Source organism: Haliotis rubra, unplaced genomic scaffold, assembly GCF_003918875.1.
Source record: "Haliotis rubra isolate DU_JTF1 unplaced genomic scaffold, ASM391887v1 Scf39, whole genome shotgun sequence".
Classification (NCBI taxonomy): Eukaryota; Metazoa; Mollusca; class Gastropoda; order Lepetellida; family Haliotidae; genus Haliotis; species Haliotis rubra.
Genome location: NW_025767068.1, coordinates 948,666 through 964,683, shown reverse-complemented (window position 1 = coordinate 964,683; position 16,018 = coordinate 948,666). Strand labels below are relative to the sequence as shown.

Genomic DNA, 16,018 nt, shown 5'->3' with positions numbered 1-16,018 from the left:
ACAACTCCGTCTACCGTGTGGAGATCTCTCTGAACTGATGGTATTCACGTAGTGCAGTAGGAAGTTCAAGGCGGGATTCTGGCATCCCAGTTTCAATAAGGTCAACGAGTTTGGCCATGGATACATCGCTAGTGGTTGCAACTTTCACCTTGTTCCACGTGATAGGTTCCAAGGAGCTGATTGCAGACGCAGCAGATTGGAGAGTGACATCCTCTACACTGTGGTCAGGCTCTTCACTGCATCTGATGGAGGCGAGGATGTTATGACAAACATCCAGAGAAGGGGAAAGTTCAGTACAGTCCATGGCTGCAATATCATCCACTAGAACTATCCTCTCAGGGTTACCAGTTGGGTGATTAGATACAGCATCAGCAACTCTGTGTTTGGCTCCAGGGATGTGAACCATGTGGAATTTGTACCGCAGGGTCTTGTCCTTCAGATGACGTAGTCGAGCATTCGAGATGCATTCAAGTGATCGATACCCAAAGATCTTCAGTAGAGGTTTGTGGTCAACTGGTTTCGACCAGTCTGTTGCAAGACAGGTTGGTTTGTTTGCGTCAAAGATGCGTCACCTTTCTCAATCTCCTTGACAATGATGGTCTTGGATTCTTGAAACAAGCGGTCCAGATTGTCATCCCAACGAAATGGTGTCCCAGGCTTTAGGAGTTGGCGAAAAGACTGCATCCTCTCAGCCATGCTGAATGCGTATAACACTTGATTGACGAGTCCAAACCAAGAACGCATGTCCGTTATGTTCTTCGGTGTAGGAAAGTCCATGATGGCTTGTAGGTACTTCAAGCAAGGTCGAACACTGGTACGAGTAATCTCAAAGCCTGCAAACTCCACGGTGTCTTGTGCAAAAGTGAACTTTTCAGGGTTTAAAGTAATGCCATTCCTTCCACAGATGTCAAGCTGATTACATGCCTGGAAGAAGGATTTCTCAATGTCATCAGCCCACAGGAGTGCGTCATCCACACACTTGGTTTTGTTTGGCACATCAGACACAATCTCGTCAAAGCGTCTTGTGTATCCATCTCCAAAGGCGATACATCCTTGTGGAGCAGTGCGACATCTATATCGGACCCATGGGGTGATAAATGTGGTAAGGTGTTTGTCCTCATCTCGAATGGGGACACTGTGGTAGCCATTCCATGCATCGAAGACAGTTTTTTTCGTATTCTGTGGCACTGATCTGGCTTAGTGGAAGGGGGATTGTGTGTGATGTGTCTCTCTAATGGCATGGGCATTGAGAGCCTGAAAGTCAACAGTGCGTCGCGACGACCATTCTGTGGCACCATGTAACCGGTTCTCCATTTGGGACTGGCTCATGCACACCCAGTCTGACATCCTGGTCCAGTCCGGCTTTGACGTCTTTCTGCCAGTGAAGTGGGACAGGGACAGGAGTGTGGTGAGCAACAGGCTGAACGTCCAGATCGACCATCAGTTTCATGGGAGGTCCATCCATGAGTGGGAGCGGCTGGTGCTCTAGTTTGGTTGGCACTTTAGGAGGTGGTCCACGCTTTGGGCAGTCACATTTCAGATCATTTATCCCTGAAGATTCGTTTAGTGTAGAATCATCATTGAAGCTGTCATTTCTGGGCACTTCCCCAATTGTGGGAAAATGTCCTGTGATCATCCCCAGTGAGATACACGCCTCACGACTGAGGAAGAACTTGTCAGAGTTGTCTGTGATATAGACCACCTGTCTGGTTTCAATTGTTGTCCCTGCTAGGCTCCTGCCAGACAGCCGTGTGATGAGGGCACCAAGGATATGGATACCCCTGCTATTGGCAGCACGCATCTTGAGAGTCACTGGAATGAGATTCTGTGTTTTCAGTCCAAGTTTGTGTGCGACCTTAATACCAGCAAGGTAACTCTGACAACCTGTGTCTGCCATGACGACAACAGAGGCTCTTCTTGGTCTTGAGGATAACATTGAGCCGAATCCTAGTCTGTCATAGTCTTCTGCATGGACAGCCATCGATAGGTTGAGGAAGGGATGGGGCCGGGAGGCTTGTTTAGTCCAGGTGTCCGTCAGCTGATCATACAGGTGGTGATCAAGTGTCTTCTTTCATCAGGGCCAGCTGATGTTAGTGACTGAGCACAGCATGTCAAAGACCGCGCTTTCGTCTTCCTCAACCGTCCTTGAAGGCTTCTCAGCTCTCAGTTTCAAAGTGATTGTAGCGGGTACAGGATGAACACATGCGACCGAAAGCGGGACAATGCTTTTTCCTGATTTTCAGGGATGCACTTTTTCCATGCCCCTTTCTTCCACAGTAGAAGTATGACTCGGACGTATCCAGTTTCTTGGATGCATTAACAGCTGTGTTCTTGCTTCTTCGGTAGCCACTGCTAACAGCTTCAACAGACTGCGAGTCTAGAAGTCGAGATGCCGAGCGTGTGCCTGATTCCTTGGCTTCCACAAATTGAAACACCTGTTCGAGATTCGTGTCTTGGTTCTTGTCTCCAAGGAGATCTAACTGGATTTCAGGGTCAATTAGTCCAAGGGTGAGTACATCGCGAAGGATCGTCTCAGTGTAATTCACCTCCCGATGGCATCCTGGACATGCAATGGTGAATTTGCAGACGCCAGCCTGACCTCTTAGCCTTGCACCGAAGGAACGAACAGTTTCATCTCGATCCTGAGTCATGCTGTGGAGGGTAACGCGAGCTACCATGGTGTTCTCCTCTCTGACAGCAAGGAGTCTAATGGCCTTCAGGACAGCCGAACGTGTGAAATCTCTGCGCAGTGTCTCGTAACAGCATTCATGAAGCTGTACAACGCGGTCCTTCCCTGTGACCATGGTCGTTTGGACATAGTCTTTCCACCTGGATTTAAAGTATGACCAATCTTCGCTTGTTCCAGCAGAGGATATGCTTGGTCGTTTCACTTTTTCTACTTTTGCAGAGATGGCAGGTCCTGTAGTGTGGACTGTTGCATGCACCACAAAATCCAGGTCTTCTGTCACAAAGCCACATGACGGAATAGGGCATCCAACGACTGGCATGTTTGTGTCTTGTAGCTTAGATTCTCTGATGTACCAAGTTGCAGAGGTGAAAGATCTCCATCATAAATAAGTAGGCAATACTTTTTACAGATGGCTGTTTATTCACGATCGATCATAAATGATGGAGATATGCAATGAGAATAAACACATCATGTATAACATGGATAATTAAATAACATATTATCCTCTAGTAAACACTTCAGGAGAACATAAATACTGCTCCCAAGCATTAATTATGTCCTTCCCTTCTTGGCTTGATCATGGTTCAAAGGATCGATAAGCAAAACTCCCCCGCACTTTTGAAACCCTACTCATCTTTGAGTCAATGTCATACAAAGCGAGTCAGTTGGAGTGGAATCACAGGTATAGTCTGTTGTTATATGCTTTGATAATGTTGAAACTGGATATAGAAGAATGCCATTTTGTTACGTACCGGCAATGTGTGTTTACATCCTGTAAAATACGTATAACCCTCACACCTTCATACGTATTACGTTAGCCACTCCGTAGATGTCGAGAAGAAACTCGGGGGCAATGCTATCTGCTCAAAGCAATCTTCTGTTTCCAGTACTCACTGTAGAGCACCAGATCACTACAGATATATCATGTTTACGGCCGTTGTCTGTAATAACATGCCGACACGTTTACAGCCCACTGTAGACCTATCGGCATGCGTCCAGCCCAGACAAACAACAGTTATGTTTCAGTGGACTCTCATATAATGGTGAGCAGTTGAATCTATAGTTTACGGATTGACTCAGATATTATTTTGCCGAAGTTTTATTTCATTTAAAGAGTTTGATCATATTTGTTGATTTTGTCTTTCGAATTTGAATGTGTGGTTTGATTGTAAATATGTCATTGATGAGCTGTTGCTATCTTGATGGGGACTGACATCCCACCCACACAGATGACCCAACAGATGACCACTCGATATGCAGCTGTTCACCTTAAATGTCAGCTGGTCCGTGACTGAAATACACAGTATTCCTTTACATCATGTACTGTATTACAAAGGGACTTCAAACAAGAACTCACGAGTTTTAGCTATGAAAGAGGAGAAGGTACATGGTGTACTTGTCATCAAAACGCGTGAGAAAATAAACTGCCCTGTCGCATATGTCATGCACAATGTCAAAAGAGATTTTTGTTAGATACAGAATATGATTTTTGATGATTTGGTAAAGGCAAGCCGAATTATATCCAACATGACCCATGCATATTTATGCATTTCAAATCTGAATCAAAGTATTCTTTTGAAGAACATAGATGGTTTCGTTCCTAACCTCGGCATGATAATTTCGCACTGAGTGGGAATTTGTATTAATTTATGATACTGGTGACAACATCCTGTGATTGTTCAGGTGCTTTACTCGATGCCATTATAGATAAAACATTAATATGCTGTGTGTTGGTCCAAATACACACTGATAAAAACATCGGTATCTACGTTCCTACCATAATTGAATTGTGGGACCCTATTTCCATACTCACTCATTGGCAAATAACACGTAATGTTTGTAACGTTATTTGCTTAGACAGCTGTTGCATGTGTGGTTGGATAGGTACAATACACTATGTATGCAATAAGTTCACAATTCTATTCGAACTCTCGATAGCCAGCGTTACGTGAGTGAGTGAGTTTGGTTTTACGCCGCTTTTAGCAATATTCTATCAATATTATCACGGCGGGGGACACAGAAATGGGCTTCAGCGTTACGTGACGATTAACAACAGACCATAGCCATGCCGTCCAAAATAGAGTTATGTAAGTCATGTTAAACTACAAACAATGATATTAATGAAAGCAGACAAAATTGACGAGATTGATTACGGGTAAAACATTCCGGGCGAAGGAATACACAGTGTTACGTGACGTGAATCAATTATTGATTTATGCACATAACGTAACATGCCCAATCAAACAAAGGGTAGCTTCACGGTAAACTTCATAGCAGCATCAAGGCTGTATTATGTCGAAGAGAGGGCGGCTGTTTCAAATAGCATGGTTAATAACTAACAGATTGAAACATTGGTTCCTTGAGAACGGATAGACGGTTGGAAATGAACCCTGAAGACATGAAGTTTTTGTAACCCAGGTGACCGAGTCTTCAGGTCCCGCATCTATCGATGTTCTTTCATTTCCTCTCTGCAGTACGTAGTGGAAAAAGAAGTGAACGCTGGAAGTCGTGGCTTAAATGTTTACGTTTATTGCCAGTTCAGCTAATCAGGAATTACAATAACACAACGGTTATTGTTGTTACTTCAATAACGCATGCTTGTCAGTTGTCATAAGAGGCGACGAATGGGATCGGGTGGTCGGGCTCGCTGACTTGGTTGACACATGTCATTGTATCTCGCTTGTTTAGAACGATGCTCATGTTGTTGATCACTGTATTGTCTGGTCCAGACTCGACTGTTTACAGACCGCCACCATATGGCTGGAATATTGCTGAGTGCGGCGTACAGCTAAACTCACTCACTCACTGTATACTGTATCCTTGTTTCAACCCGACGTAATCTGTATACGTATATAAATGTTTAAACCCGACGTAGACGTATATCTTTTTTCAATCCTACGTCCTCTGCCCTTGTTTCAACCCGACGTAGTCTGTATACGTATATCAATGTTTAAACCCGACGTAGACGTATATCTTTTTTCAATCCTACGTCCTCTGCCCTTGTTTCAACCCGACGTAGTCTGTATACGTATATCAATTTTTAAACGCTGCGTCCTCAATCCTACGTAGTCTGTATAATTATATCATTGTTTCATCCCTACGTCCTGTGTTAACGTATACTCTTTGTATATTTGTGATTTGTTTACGTATATCTTTGTTTCAAAATTTCGTCATTTGCAGACGTAGCTCCTTGTCCAAACCCTACTTCATGTGTAAATGTATAGCCTTGTTTAATCCGTCTGTTCTCTCTATACATATACTCGTGTTTTAACCCCTACGTCACGTGTGTTCGTATGTCAAAGTTTCAGTACCACGCAGATTATCACCGGGATGGTCAAAGTACTAAATGTTTCAGGGAAACAACGGACACTAAGATGCTCAAAGCCACAGCCAGTGACGTTTTTGTAAACACCAGTAATTGATTACAATAGAATTATGGGACAGTGCCATCTTAACTCGAGTTCCATTGCTTCAGTCATCAACATGTCCGCAAGACAGATACAGCCCTTCTCTGTAGCGATGAGGCAAATCACGCAGCTTAACTCAAGTAGTAATTGAACATTGCTTCTTCTTAACGTGTCGATCCGTGGTTTCGGAAGCTTAACTCTCAGCCTACCTCTAAAAGCATGGGGAAAATTGGCTGCTGTCGGCAGTCCTGCGTGTGGTAGGGCTTGGCTGGCAAGGTTAGAAACTGGCGCTGACTTGTGATCAATACGCTGGCAGAGCCACAGAGATGTGTCTCTCGTCATTGCGCTTACGCATAGGATTATGATGGATGGAGACAATATATGACTGGTACTGTACGCAATACAATCCAATCAAGGTAAGCACTCTTCTGTCAGTGGAGAAATACTACTTGTGATTGATACTGTTTCCCTGGTAAGACAAATTACTTCAGCCAGGTTTGCTTACATTGCGCTGCTTGTATTGTACTTCTTTCTGGGGGGCAACATCTGGATATATGAAGCATAGGGTTCATGCCAATTTACAGATTCAGGTAGCTGATTTCACAATTGTGCAGTCCTGAATTTTCAATTCGTTCTGTGTTTCTATTTCATATTGCACAGTAATGAACTATAGACAACAAACATTATACTTTACTGACTGGTCATCGTTAGTCATGTTGTTGCTTGTTGAGAACTTGTAACAATCCTACCCACAAGATAAGTAGAGCACCATGGTTACATCGAGTACACCCCTTTGTCTCATGTACAGTGAGCGTAGACCTGCAATCTCAAGTAACGTTGTGTTTTATAAGAACTGCTAAAAATATCCAATGTGAAAGAGAATGTGCCTAATCCCGACAAAGTCTGATGTATGCTAAGTTAACATTAAAGTGTCAGCTCACAAGCAAATAGCTCCCCAAAGTACTTCACATGATCATGGGGCTAGAGGTTTTCCAAAGAGAATTTCTTATCGACCGATTACGTCTTTCTGAAGAAAGTGTGCTGAAAGCTTTTCAAAACATGATGTCGGGTGATGTGTATAGGGTACTATGTCTCACTTGAATGATAACCAAGTAGCATATTCAATCCATTCATGTCATAGAAAGTCTGAAAACAAACGATAAATATCGAAATACATACACACGACTCCATGGCTGCTCTCAATGTGAATAAGCTTAACACTTTGGGGTTCTTATTCAAACGTTCTTCCGAGCCAGCAATTAGTCCATCCATGCCTGATGTATTATGAGAATTTAAAAAGTCCTTTGAACATCAGTGAAATCGACAATCCTTGGAAGATTTCGAACGGACATAATTATTTTACTGAAAGATATTTAGAAATGTTCATATTATATTCTCCTGAAATAGCAACATGCCCCGCAAAACAGTTACACCATCTATTTTGCCAATGTAGGCCGCCTTAATACCCATAACATTGGCAAATGTAGTAGACAACGGTTATTCGGAATGTCAACGTAATATTGCTTTTCTTGTTCCTGACATGAATGCATGGAACGCCTTGGAGTTTTGCCCGTGTCGTAAAATTTCTGACTAGGTGGCAACTCCACATGTACGGAGCAAAGAGGGCTTCTCTATTCACGATTCTCTTACACGTTGATACCATCATAGGTGATACACTTACTTATATCTATATGCTGATCTGGGATCCCGCTGTGGAAGCATGCCCTGTACACAGAGAACATCTCTGGTCAACCGCCATGGACTTTACTGTAGACGTGTAATACATGATGATGTACATGGTGTACATCCAAGTACAATGGTGTTCTTTGTGTAATGCAGTATTTAATACATTGTGTATTAGAATAATTGTCTCAATCAATGCATGCGTCATTGGAAATCCTGAAGCATTATTAATCAAACCCAAGAGTACAAATAGCGCTTGACCCGTGAAGGTTCGGGTTAGAATATTGATCGTCAGTAACCCATGCATGTCGTAAGAGGCGACTAACGGGATAGGGTGCTCACGCTCGCTGACGTGATACATGCCATCGGTTCCCAATTGCGCAGATCGATGCTCCTGTTGTTGATCACTGGATTGTCTGGTCCAGACTCGATTGTTTACAGACCGCCGCCATATGGTTGGAATATTGCTGAGTGCGGCATAAAACTAAACTCACTTATTCACTCACACATAGCCTTTAATGAACCTATATTTATGAACCTATATTTATTTCCAGCCAGATGATGCACCTTTATTTATTATTACACGACTCATCTGAAACGACCAGTGTTTCTTGGAGTTATGCTTGTGCTGTGGCTCCTATGCTCGTGGGTTCGAATCACAATTCGTCCTGTCTATGACCATTGTCTTTCCTAGCACAATGAGACATACAGATTTCAAATACTGCTCAAAGTCACGCAGCCACGAGCTGCAAACATTTGCCAAAAGCACCGAAAGTCACTCACTCACCCACTAGAAGTCACTCAGTTACTCTTAGCTAAACGTCACAAAACCCTTTCACATCCATAAGAAATCTGTGTTCCAAGCAGTCGATTTACAATTCCGACTATATCATGAGCATGTATGTTTTCACTATCAAATATCGATGACACCAGGTGTTCACACACAGCTGCGCGTATCCTGCCCCACCGGCGGAACCTGTCATAAACAAATACAAAACTAAGGCAAGTATTCACCTGAAAACCTATTCGGGAACGGCTTTACGGAATTGCCTCGGGCATCATTTGTGTCACGGATGAGTTAAATTTGTGACTGTCCACTCGTCTACTCACTCACATGAAATGTATGGCGATAACGATGTCACTGAATGACATTCATGCTCAGTCTGATTGCATTTCCTGAATGTGATCCATGTTAATTGAATATTATAACACTGTATACGTATAACTACCATCACTACTGCTACTACTACCACTACCACTACCACTGCTACTAAAATAAATGACAAAAACAGCAACTCAGGGTCAGTTACTTGGATGAAGTCGGCTAGCCTAAAAAGTGAAACAGAACAAGGCTTACGGTTTGCTACTCAGAGCCTTTTAATTCAAATACCGGAAACCTTTAGTATGTTATTTTTCATCAGAATGTAAATATGAAGTGTAGACTATGCAATGCATTTAATGAGACTATCCAACACGTTGTCAATAGATTCCCAGCTTTGACACAAACACTGTATCTTGCAAATATAAGCGATTTGAATGCTTCAAGGAATCAAAGGTCTGTCCATGGTAGGACCAAGAATATGTAGACGGCGTCATTGAAAATAATACCTGTAGAATCTGTTTGAACCCCATATACAGCCTCGGGCGTATGCTGGCAAAAAACTTGATCTTGCCCTTTTCAGAAATCTTTCGACGCTAATGTGATTGACATGATCCGAAAAAACATAGCAAATATGGGGACCTTCCTGAATAAATGTCACGTTTGCAGCCGCTGGACCAAGTTGTCGGACTCGCCATTATTCTCGGTGCCTAACGCTTGGTGAGTGAATGATTTAAGATTGCCTAATGCTTGGTACTTCCAAACCGCTTGACTGACACAGGGGGGAGTACCCAGCTTTGCTACAGTATTCATATTGTTAATAACATTTCAGAAGTAGAATATAGGCTATATACCTAAATTGGTCAATAAATTGGTCATTCTGTCTGCTTGTGATACAACTCTGTAGAACATCTGTGTGGCAAGTTACTGATTTAGCATGATCAATGTTTGAAAACTTTATTCCGTCACAGGAATTACACATCTTCTTGTCGTGCAGTTGACAGTCGTTGATCTGATTATAACCCTTGGTTCAATACATATGCCCACTGACCAAGCTCGTGGGTTGTATGTTATCTTGAAGTTAAGCAACGTTGTGCGCGGAGAAGTCTTGGATGGTGACCGTGTTTGGCAGCTGCACTCCTGAGAGTTTCTAGGACTTCAGTTCTGCCCCACAACGAAGGACATGTGATACATGTGGTCTCACCTTAGGCAAGTGAGTTTGTTAAAAATTGCCTCTGTTCACCCAGCAGAAAATGGGCACCCGGTGGGATAAGTCATGTGACTATAACCTTTTAAAAGGACGCTAGGGTTATCCGGGGTAGTAATGTGTTAGCGCTTTGAGCATGCACGAGTGTGTGGAAACATGCGCTTGATAAATGGCCTTATTATTATGTTTTACATATTACGATAGAAATGCAACAGAGAGGGTTCGGGTGATGCTGGTACAGTCAGCTTGGCAAGGCTCATCATCAGCTCAGGGCCCTTGCCTCCTCTACACGCAGCCCAGACAGCTAATGGGACTTCTCCTAGGAAACGCTGCCTTTGACATCCGTCAATTCGTGCTTTCCTCATACAGAAACATGGATTGAAAATAAACCCTGTTCCACGGGACATTAAACACAATTCACTATGTTGGAAACATCTGTCAAACAATGGGCTTGCTATCTCGACAATTACACCAACTTTTATGGTAACAACTGACAAAAGCAACATTATTACACAATTAATCGAACTGAACCAGATTTTTCGCTTGCAAACCCAACTACATACTGCGTATTCCAGGCGTTCACCTTGCAATTGTATTCTTTGTTGACAGTTAACAAGCCTTCCCAAACATGTTATCATTACACTTAGTTTATCGATTTGTTTTGCGAAAGAGAAACTGCTGAAATTAATATCAACACGAAGGAAAAGCAGAGAACTGTAATCGGGCGTTCGGTAGTATTATGTCCGCAGTAGACTTCTGTTTACTAGATATTAAACTTGGAAGTCGGGACATTATATACAGGTGTATATGGTTTAAGAATAGGAAGTAATTAACAGTGACCAACATATCGGCTGGCAGCTGCCACAATTTGGATATTTTACTAACAGGTTCGGCTTAAGACGGAGATGTATATGCACGCGCGAGGGTGCGTGCGTGCATGTCTGTTTGTGTGTGTGTGTGTGTGAGAGAGAGAGAGAGAGAGAGAGAGAGAGAGAGAGAGAGAGAGAGAGAGAGAGAGAGAGAGAGAGAGAGAGAGAGAGAGAGAGAGAGAGAGAGAGAGAGAGAGAGAGAGAGAGAGAGAGAGAGAGAGTAGGAGTGAGTGGGTAAGTGTGTGGGTGTTTGAGTGTGGGTGTGAAATAAACCTTCACATGAAACCGTCATATTAGGTTACATGGTGGTTAATGTAGTAACTCCTGAGCAGTCAGGAAGGGTTTTGCTAAATGCTAAATGTATTAATGTTTGCTGCTACATACATTCATACGTGGATGTCCGCGTGGCTCCCTACCATTTCACCCTGTAACACTCAACTACTCAGCCATACAGAGGACTGTGTCTGTCCTCGCATGAATTTCCATTCAAAGTAGAAAAATGTTCTTTTCAGATGGGGCAGCTCACTGCTTGGTAGGCCTGGTGTTTTAATTTAGTACGTTCAGCTTGGATTTAAAGTGTATTTTGTCATTCAAACAACTAAACAGTAAATCCTTCCTTGATAGGTATTCTGAACAGGTGCATTTCAAGTACAAACACAGCATACGTGTAACTAAACGTCTATAACGACTGGAGTATTGTAGGATAGATATGTAATAATTGAATTATAAGGAGTTCCATAGACACCCGACACTGATATACTTTCAGATTCACAGTTTGTTTAAAGGGATTGTATCATGATGGCAAGCACGTGGTGTGTGATGTTACTCCAATACTTCGCATGGATAAGGTTCTCATATAATGTATATCCGAAACTTTATCATTCTACACATCAATGCGATAAGCATGAAGAGCCGAACGTCTACATTTTCACTGGCATATGTTGGCTCTTCACATAACGCAATTTCATTGCCATCAGCACAAAGAAGTTCTTAAGAAGTTCGTCAAAGGTTGACCTTGACATGTATGTGTAAACAAGTACTGCACTACTAATGAAACCTGAACTGTTTGGTGCTGAAGTAATTTGCTCCCCCACTAATGTATCGTAATGTCTTCCTGACCTGCAATGCCCAGTGCTGCTTTTGCCTACACATCAAATTAACATAAAGTACGCATAGAGATCACATTATGCGAAACATGGTGTAGTTTTGCATTTTAAATGTCTATGCTCAGAGGGATATATACTAAGCAGCAAAAGAAACGTCAGTTTTGAATTTTCCTTCACAGAAACGGATAACTGTAAGCTCATTTAATGTTTTGATTGTTTATTTTTGACAACATCTCCAACTTTACCTGAACAAAGACATTCCTTCCCAAACTTAGAATGGAACCCAGGAAATGGTCTCGAAAAACGCAACCTGATCTCAGAGATGGTATGGTGCTCTCAATGTTTTTCATGCAACTCATGCTGCACGTGCTGTTCACAAGGACCAGCCCTATAAAATGCACCCCAAACCTGGATGAAACATTTATATTACAACGTCAGCAGGATGCCGCGACTCACGACAGCTCAGAGGAACCAGGCGTTAGGAAGACTTGAAGTTGGCCACGCTGCACAAGCCGTTGCCAATCACTTCCAGGTCAACGTTCGGACCATCTACAGGCTGCAGCAACGTTTCCAGGCCACCAACACCACAAATGATCGCCCCCGTACTGGCAGACCAAGGGTGACCACAAGACGACAAGACCGCCATGTTCCTGCAGGCATACGAAACAGCACGCCAGACAGTGGGAACACTCGGAAGACCAATCAGTACCAATCAGTACTGATACAGGAACCTCCATTGCCGTAGACCTTACCGTGGACCTATCCTTACTCCTCGTCATCGGCGTGATCGTCTACAGTTTGCCAAAACTGGCGATACAGGCAATGGAGAACTGTTCTGTTCACAGATGAGAGTCGGTAGTGCGTATCAACTGCAGATCGCAGAACAAGAATATGGCGACGGCGTGGCCAGCGTTACTCAGACCAATGTGTTATGGACAGAGACTCATGGGGAGGTGCAAGCATCATGGTATGGGGTGGAATAGGCCTGAACCAGAGAGTGGGTCCTGTAGTGTTCCAGAACCTTGGTCCAGGGAGAGGAGGCGGCACCACAGCGGTGCGCTACATCTCAGACCCCACGTCATACCAAATTTCGCACGTCAACGGAACAACATTTTCCAGCATGATAACGCCCGGGCCCATACTGCCAGAGCTACACGGGGCTTCCTACAGCAGAACGGTGTCAACATTATGCAGTGGGCAGCCATTAGTCATGATTTAAACCCAACTGAACATCTTTGGGATGAAATTCAGAGGAGACTGCATAATGTCATACAAAGGCCGAACACAACCGATTTATTGCACCAGGCCTTTCTCAGAGTGTGGTTCCAGGTGCCAATGGCCTTTATAAATCGATTGTCGCACTCCATGCATAGACGCTGTGCTGCAGTTATTGCCGCTCGTGGTGTTCACACTAGATACTGAAGTCAAGAGTCTGAATGGACTGAAAACGTTCACGTAATGTCTTGAAATTGTTATTCATTGATGTGTCAAGATATTGTACACAAAAAATGATTTTGATCCGCTTATTATGTCCATTTCTGTAATGATTTGATTACAGTGCCTATCTAATTTTGAATTCGTACTGACGTCGTTTTTGCTGCTGAGTATATGTAGAGTCACATATATTATACACAACAAAATTCAGGCGAATAATTCATGGAATCACTTTCACTGATCGTTGTTAAAAACGACAAACTGATGATTTCAGGTGTAAGACGCGCATGCCACTGGTTAGCGTTGTTAACCACCCACTATGTATATCCTATTAGAATGTGCCGTCCACTGAGGTAAATCACACGTCAAGTCATGCACGAACAATCTAATGAACTGCAGTAAAATGTTTCATGACATGTAACAAATGCCTTCAACACTTACTCACACTCAAAAATTAATTGAATTTACGAATAGCAACCCGATGTAATGGGCACCAAAGAGTACTGATATTTACTGTTTTCATTGCTGGTCTCCCACAAAGTGTATCAATCCAATCTGTACATTGTCTCCAGATGTATATCAGTTATCTAGGAGGTCGTCGTTAACAGAAAACACCATACCTCTGTTTCTGAGATGTATTTATGCTTGCTTAAGAAGTGATATCAAGTGTCAAGTTATACATGATGCATCTATAGACGAATTTGCCCACAAACGCAAGAAAACAAAGCGATCCGATTTACGACACCGACTACTTCAGGAACCTGGGGTTTATAAAGCACTACTGACAAGGGCTGACACCAGGTGTTCACGAATCAGGTATATACAGAATGATGCGTAATCCCCAAAGCAATATTAACGTAAGACGGGTCGTTTCAGAAATGTCGCTCTTGATTGTGTAACATTAAATCATGAAGCATTTAGTAGTCACATGTAATCTCAAAGTAAACAAATGTGCCTTATGTTACCAACTTTAGACGGACACTATATTCCTATCCAATGTCGGTTTTATTTGCAAAATGTTTATTAGGCATGGTTTAGAAATAGTAGCCGAAGACGTAATGTCCTAGCCGAAAGTGTTATCGACTTACTTCCGGCAAAGATATTATACAGATTCCATGGAAATATTGTAATGCGATATAACATAGTTCTTAGTACCTAGGCGATAAATTGAAATAGAATTCTTTAAACTATATTTGAAACAAGTAAGGTCAGAAAACTATATGTCATTATGGGATAATGATCTTCACGTACACATATTCGCTTCAAGAAACAGTGAATGGCAAAGGATTGTTTCCTTGGAAATGTTAAACTACTACGGTAACAGGCGTTTAAAGGGTAATTAACTTTTAGTAGCTTTAAAATTTTAGACCTACATTATACACGGGCTATTAAGTGATTTGAAAGTATATTTCTTTTCTGTTATACTTTGGGGTGTAATTTCTACAACTGATATGGTCTTGTAAACATTTCTTTGTTATATATAATGTTGATATTTTTCGTCATTTCACGCCCACACTGAGAGTGATTTGAGTTCCTGAACGGGTGATACCACAATGTTGTAATTAAGAAATGTATGCGCTACTTATCACCTTAAACATTCTGACTGTATTTGCAATGAAGTGAAGAAGCCAATATGGCATGTATTTCTCTTTAGGTTAGCTGACTGACCTGGTTATTACAGGTAATGTCATTTACTGAAGGGTTTTCAAATATGGTTTGCAGATGGCATGTGTACTTCAGTGCCAAGCCAGTCCTTCTAGAAATGTCTGATAGCAATAGTTGAGATATACTAATATTAATGATAGTCGGGGATAGTCCTCTTAGGAAAATTATTATGTGGGAACCAATGTGTGATTATAATGGATTAGAATATGTTCTTTCCATTCACAACTTATGACTGTCGTGCACTCATGACAATTTTATTCAAGCGTTCTCATAATGTTCACTTGAAGATGGTCAGGATAGAATTCTAAATGTACAGTGAAACATGTCAGTGTCTTGCTGTAAACTGCAATGCTAAAATTCAGACTGCAAGCTGTTCTGTTATTTTTTAACATCACTTAACTTATCTAAGGCATCTATCACGTCGGGAACTACTGGGTGAAATAGGCCTGTTGGAAGGTGGTAGAAGACAGCTCGTAATGATTAACAGTCAGTAACTAGCAGATAACAGTCACGATTTGGACAGACAAATATCGTTGACAGACGACCTTCTGGCCAACCAAGTGCGACAACTGGCACACATGAACGTTTCACCCGAAAGTTTGTGTTATAAAACCGTGGTCAAAGTGTCTCCCAAACTAGAAATGAGCTTCACAGAGCTACAGGTGCTAGAGTAAGTGGACAGGCGATTCGTAATGGGCTACGCAGATGGAACCTGCATGACCGGCGTCCACGTGTTGACGGACAGTCACATTACTGCCAGACGTCGTTGCTGTCAAGAACGGCAGCGTTGGACCAACTGGGCAAACGTTATGTTTTCGGATGAATCAAGGTTTTCTTTGGACTTCCTTGACAGGTGCAA

The 16,018-nt window shown here is 42.4% G+C and overlaps 2 protein-coding genes across 3 annotated transcripts in view; one reads left to right on the top strand and one right to left on the bottom strand.

Moving 5' to 3' along the window:
• Positions 1-16,018, top strand: part of LOC124286715 (substance-K receptor-like) — a 61,181-nt gene that overhangs the window by 13,236 nt on the left and 31,927 nt on the right. Inside the window, exon 1 of one of the 2 annotated variants that reach the window (XM_046723138.1) lies at positions 6,172-6,512. The exons of the other annotated variant lie outside the window; for it this stretch is intronic. The gene's annotated coding sequence lies outside the window, so the exon portion shown is untranslated. Of the gene's footprint in view, positions 1-6,171; positions 6,513-16,018 lie in introns of those variants that run through there. 2 annotated transcript variants of the gene reach the window in all.
• LOC124286670 lies at positions 2,157-3,008 on the bottom strand. Its single transcript, XM_046723075.1, has one exon. It carries the CDS (start codon positions 3,006-3,008, stop codon positions 2,157-2,159), a length of 852 nt encoding a protein of 283 aa, XP_046579031.1.

Bases quoted from the DNA above. Each gene is read 5' to 3' on its own strand.
- LOC124286670 (XM_046723075.1), bottom strand. From the start codon at position 3,008: ATGCCAGTCGTTGGATGCCCTATTCCGTCATGTGGCTTTGTGACAGAA.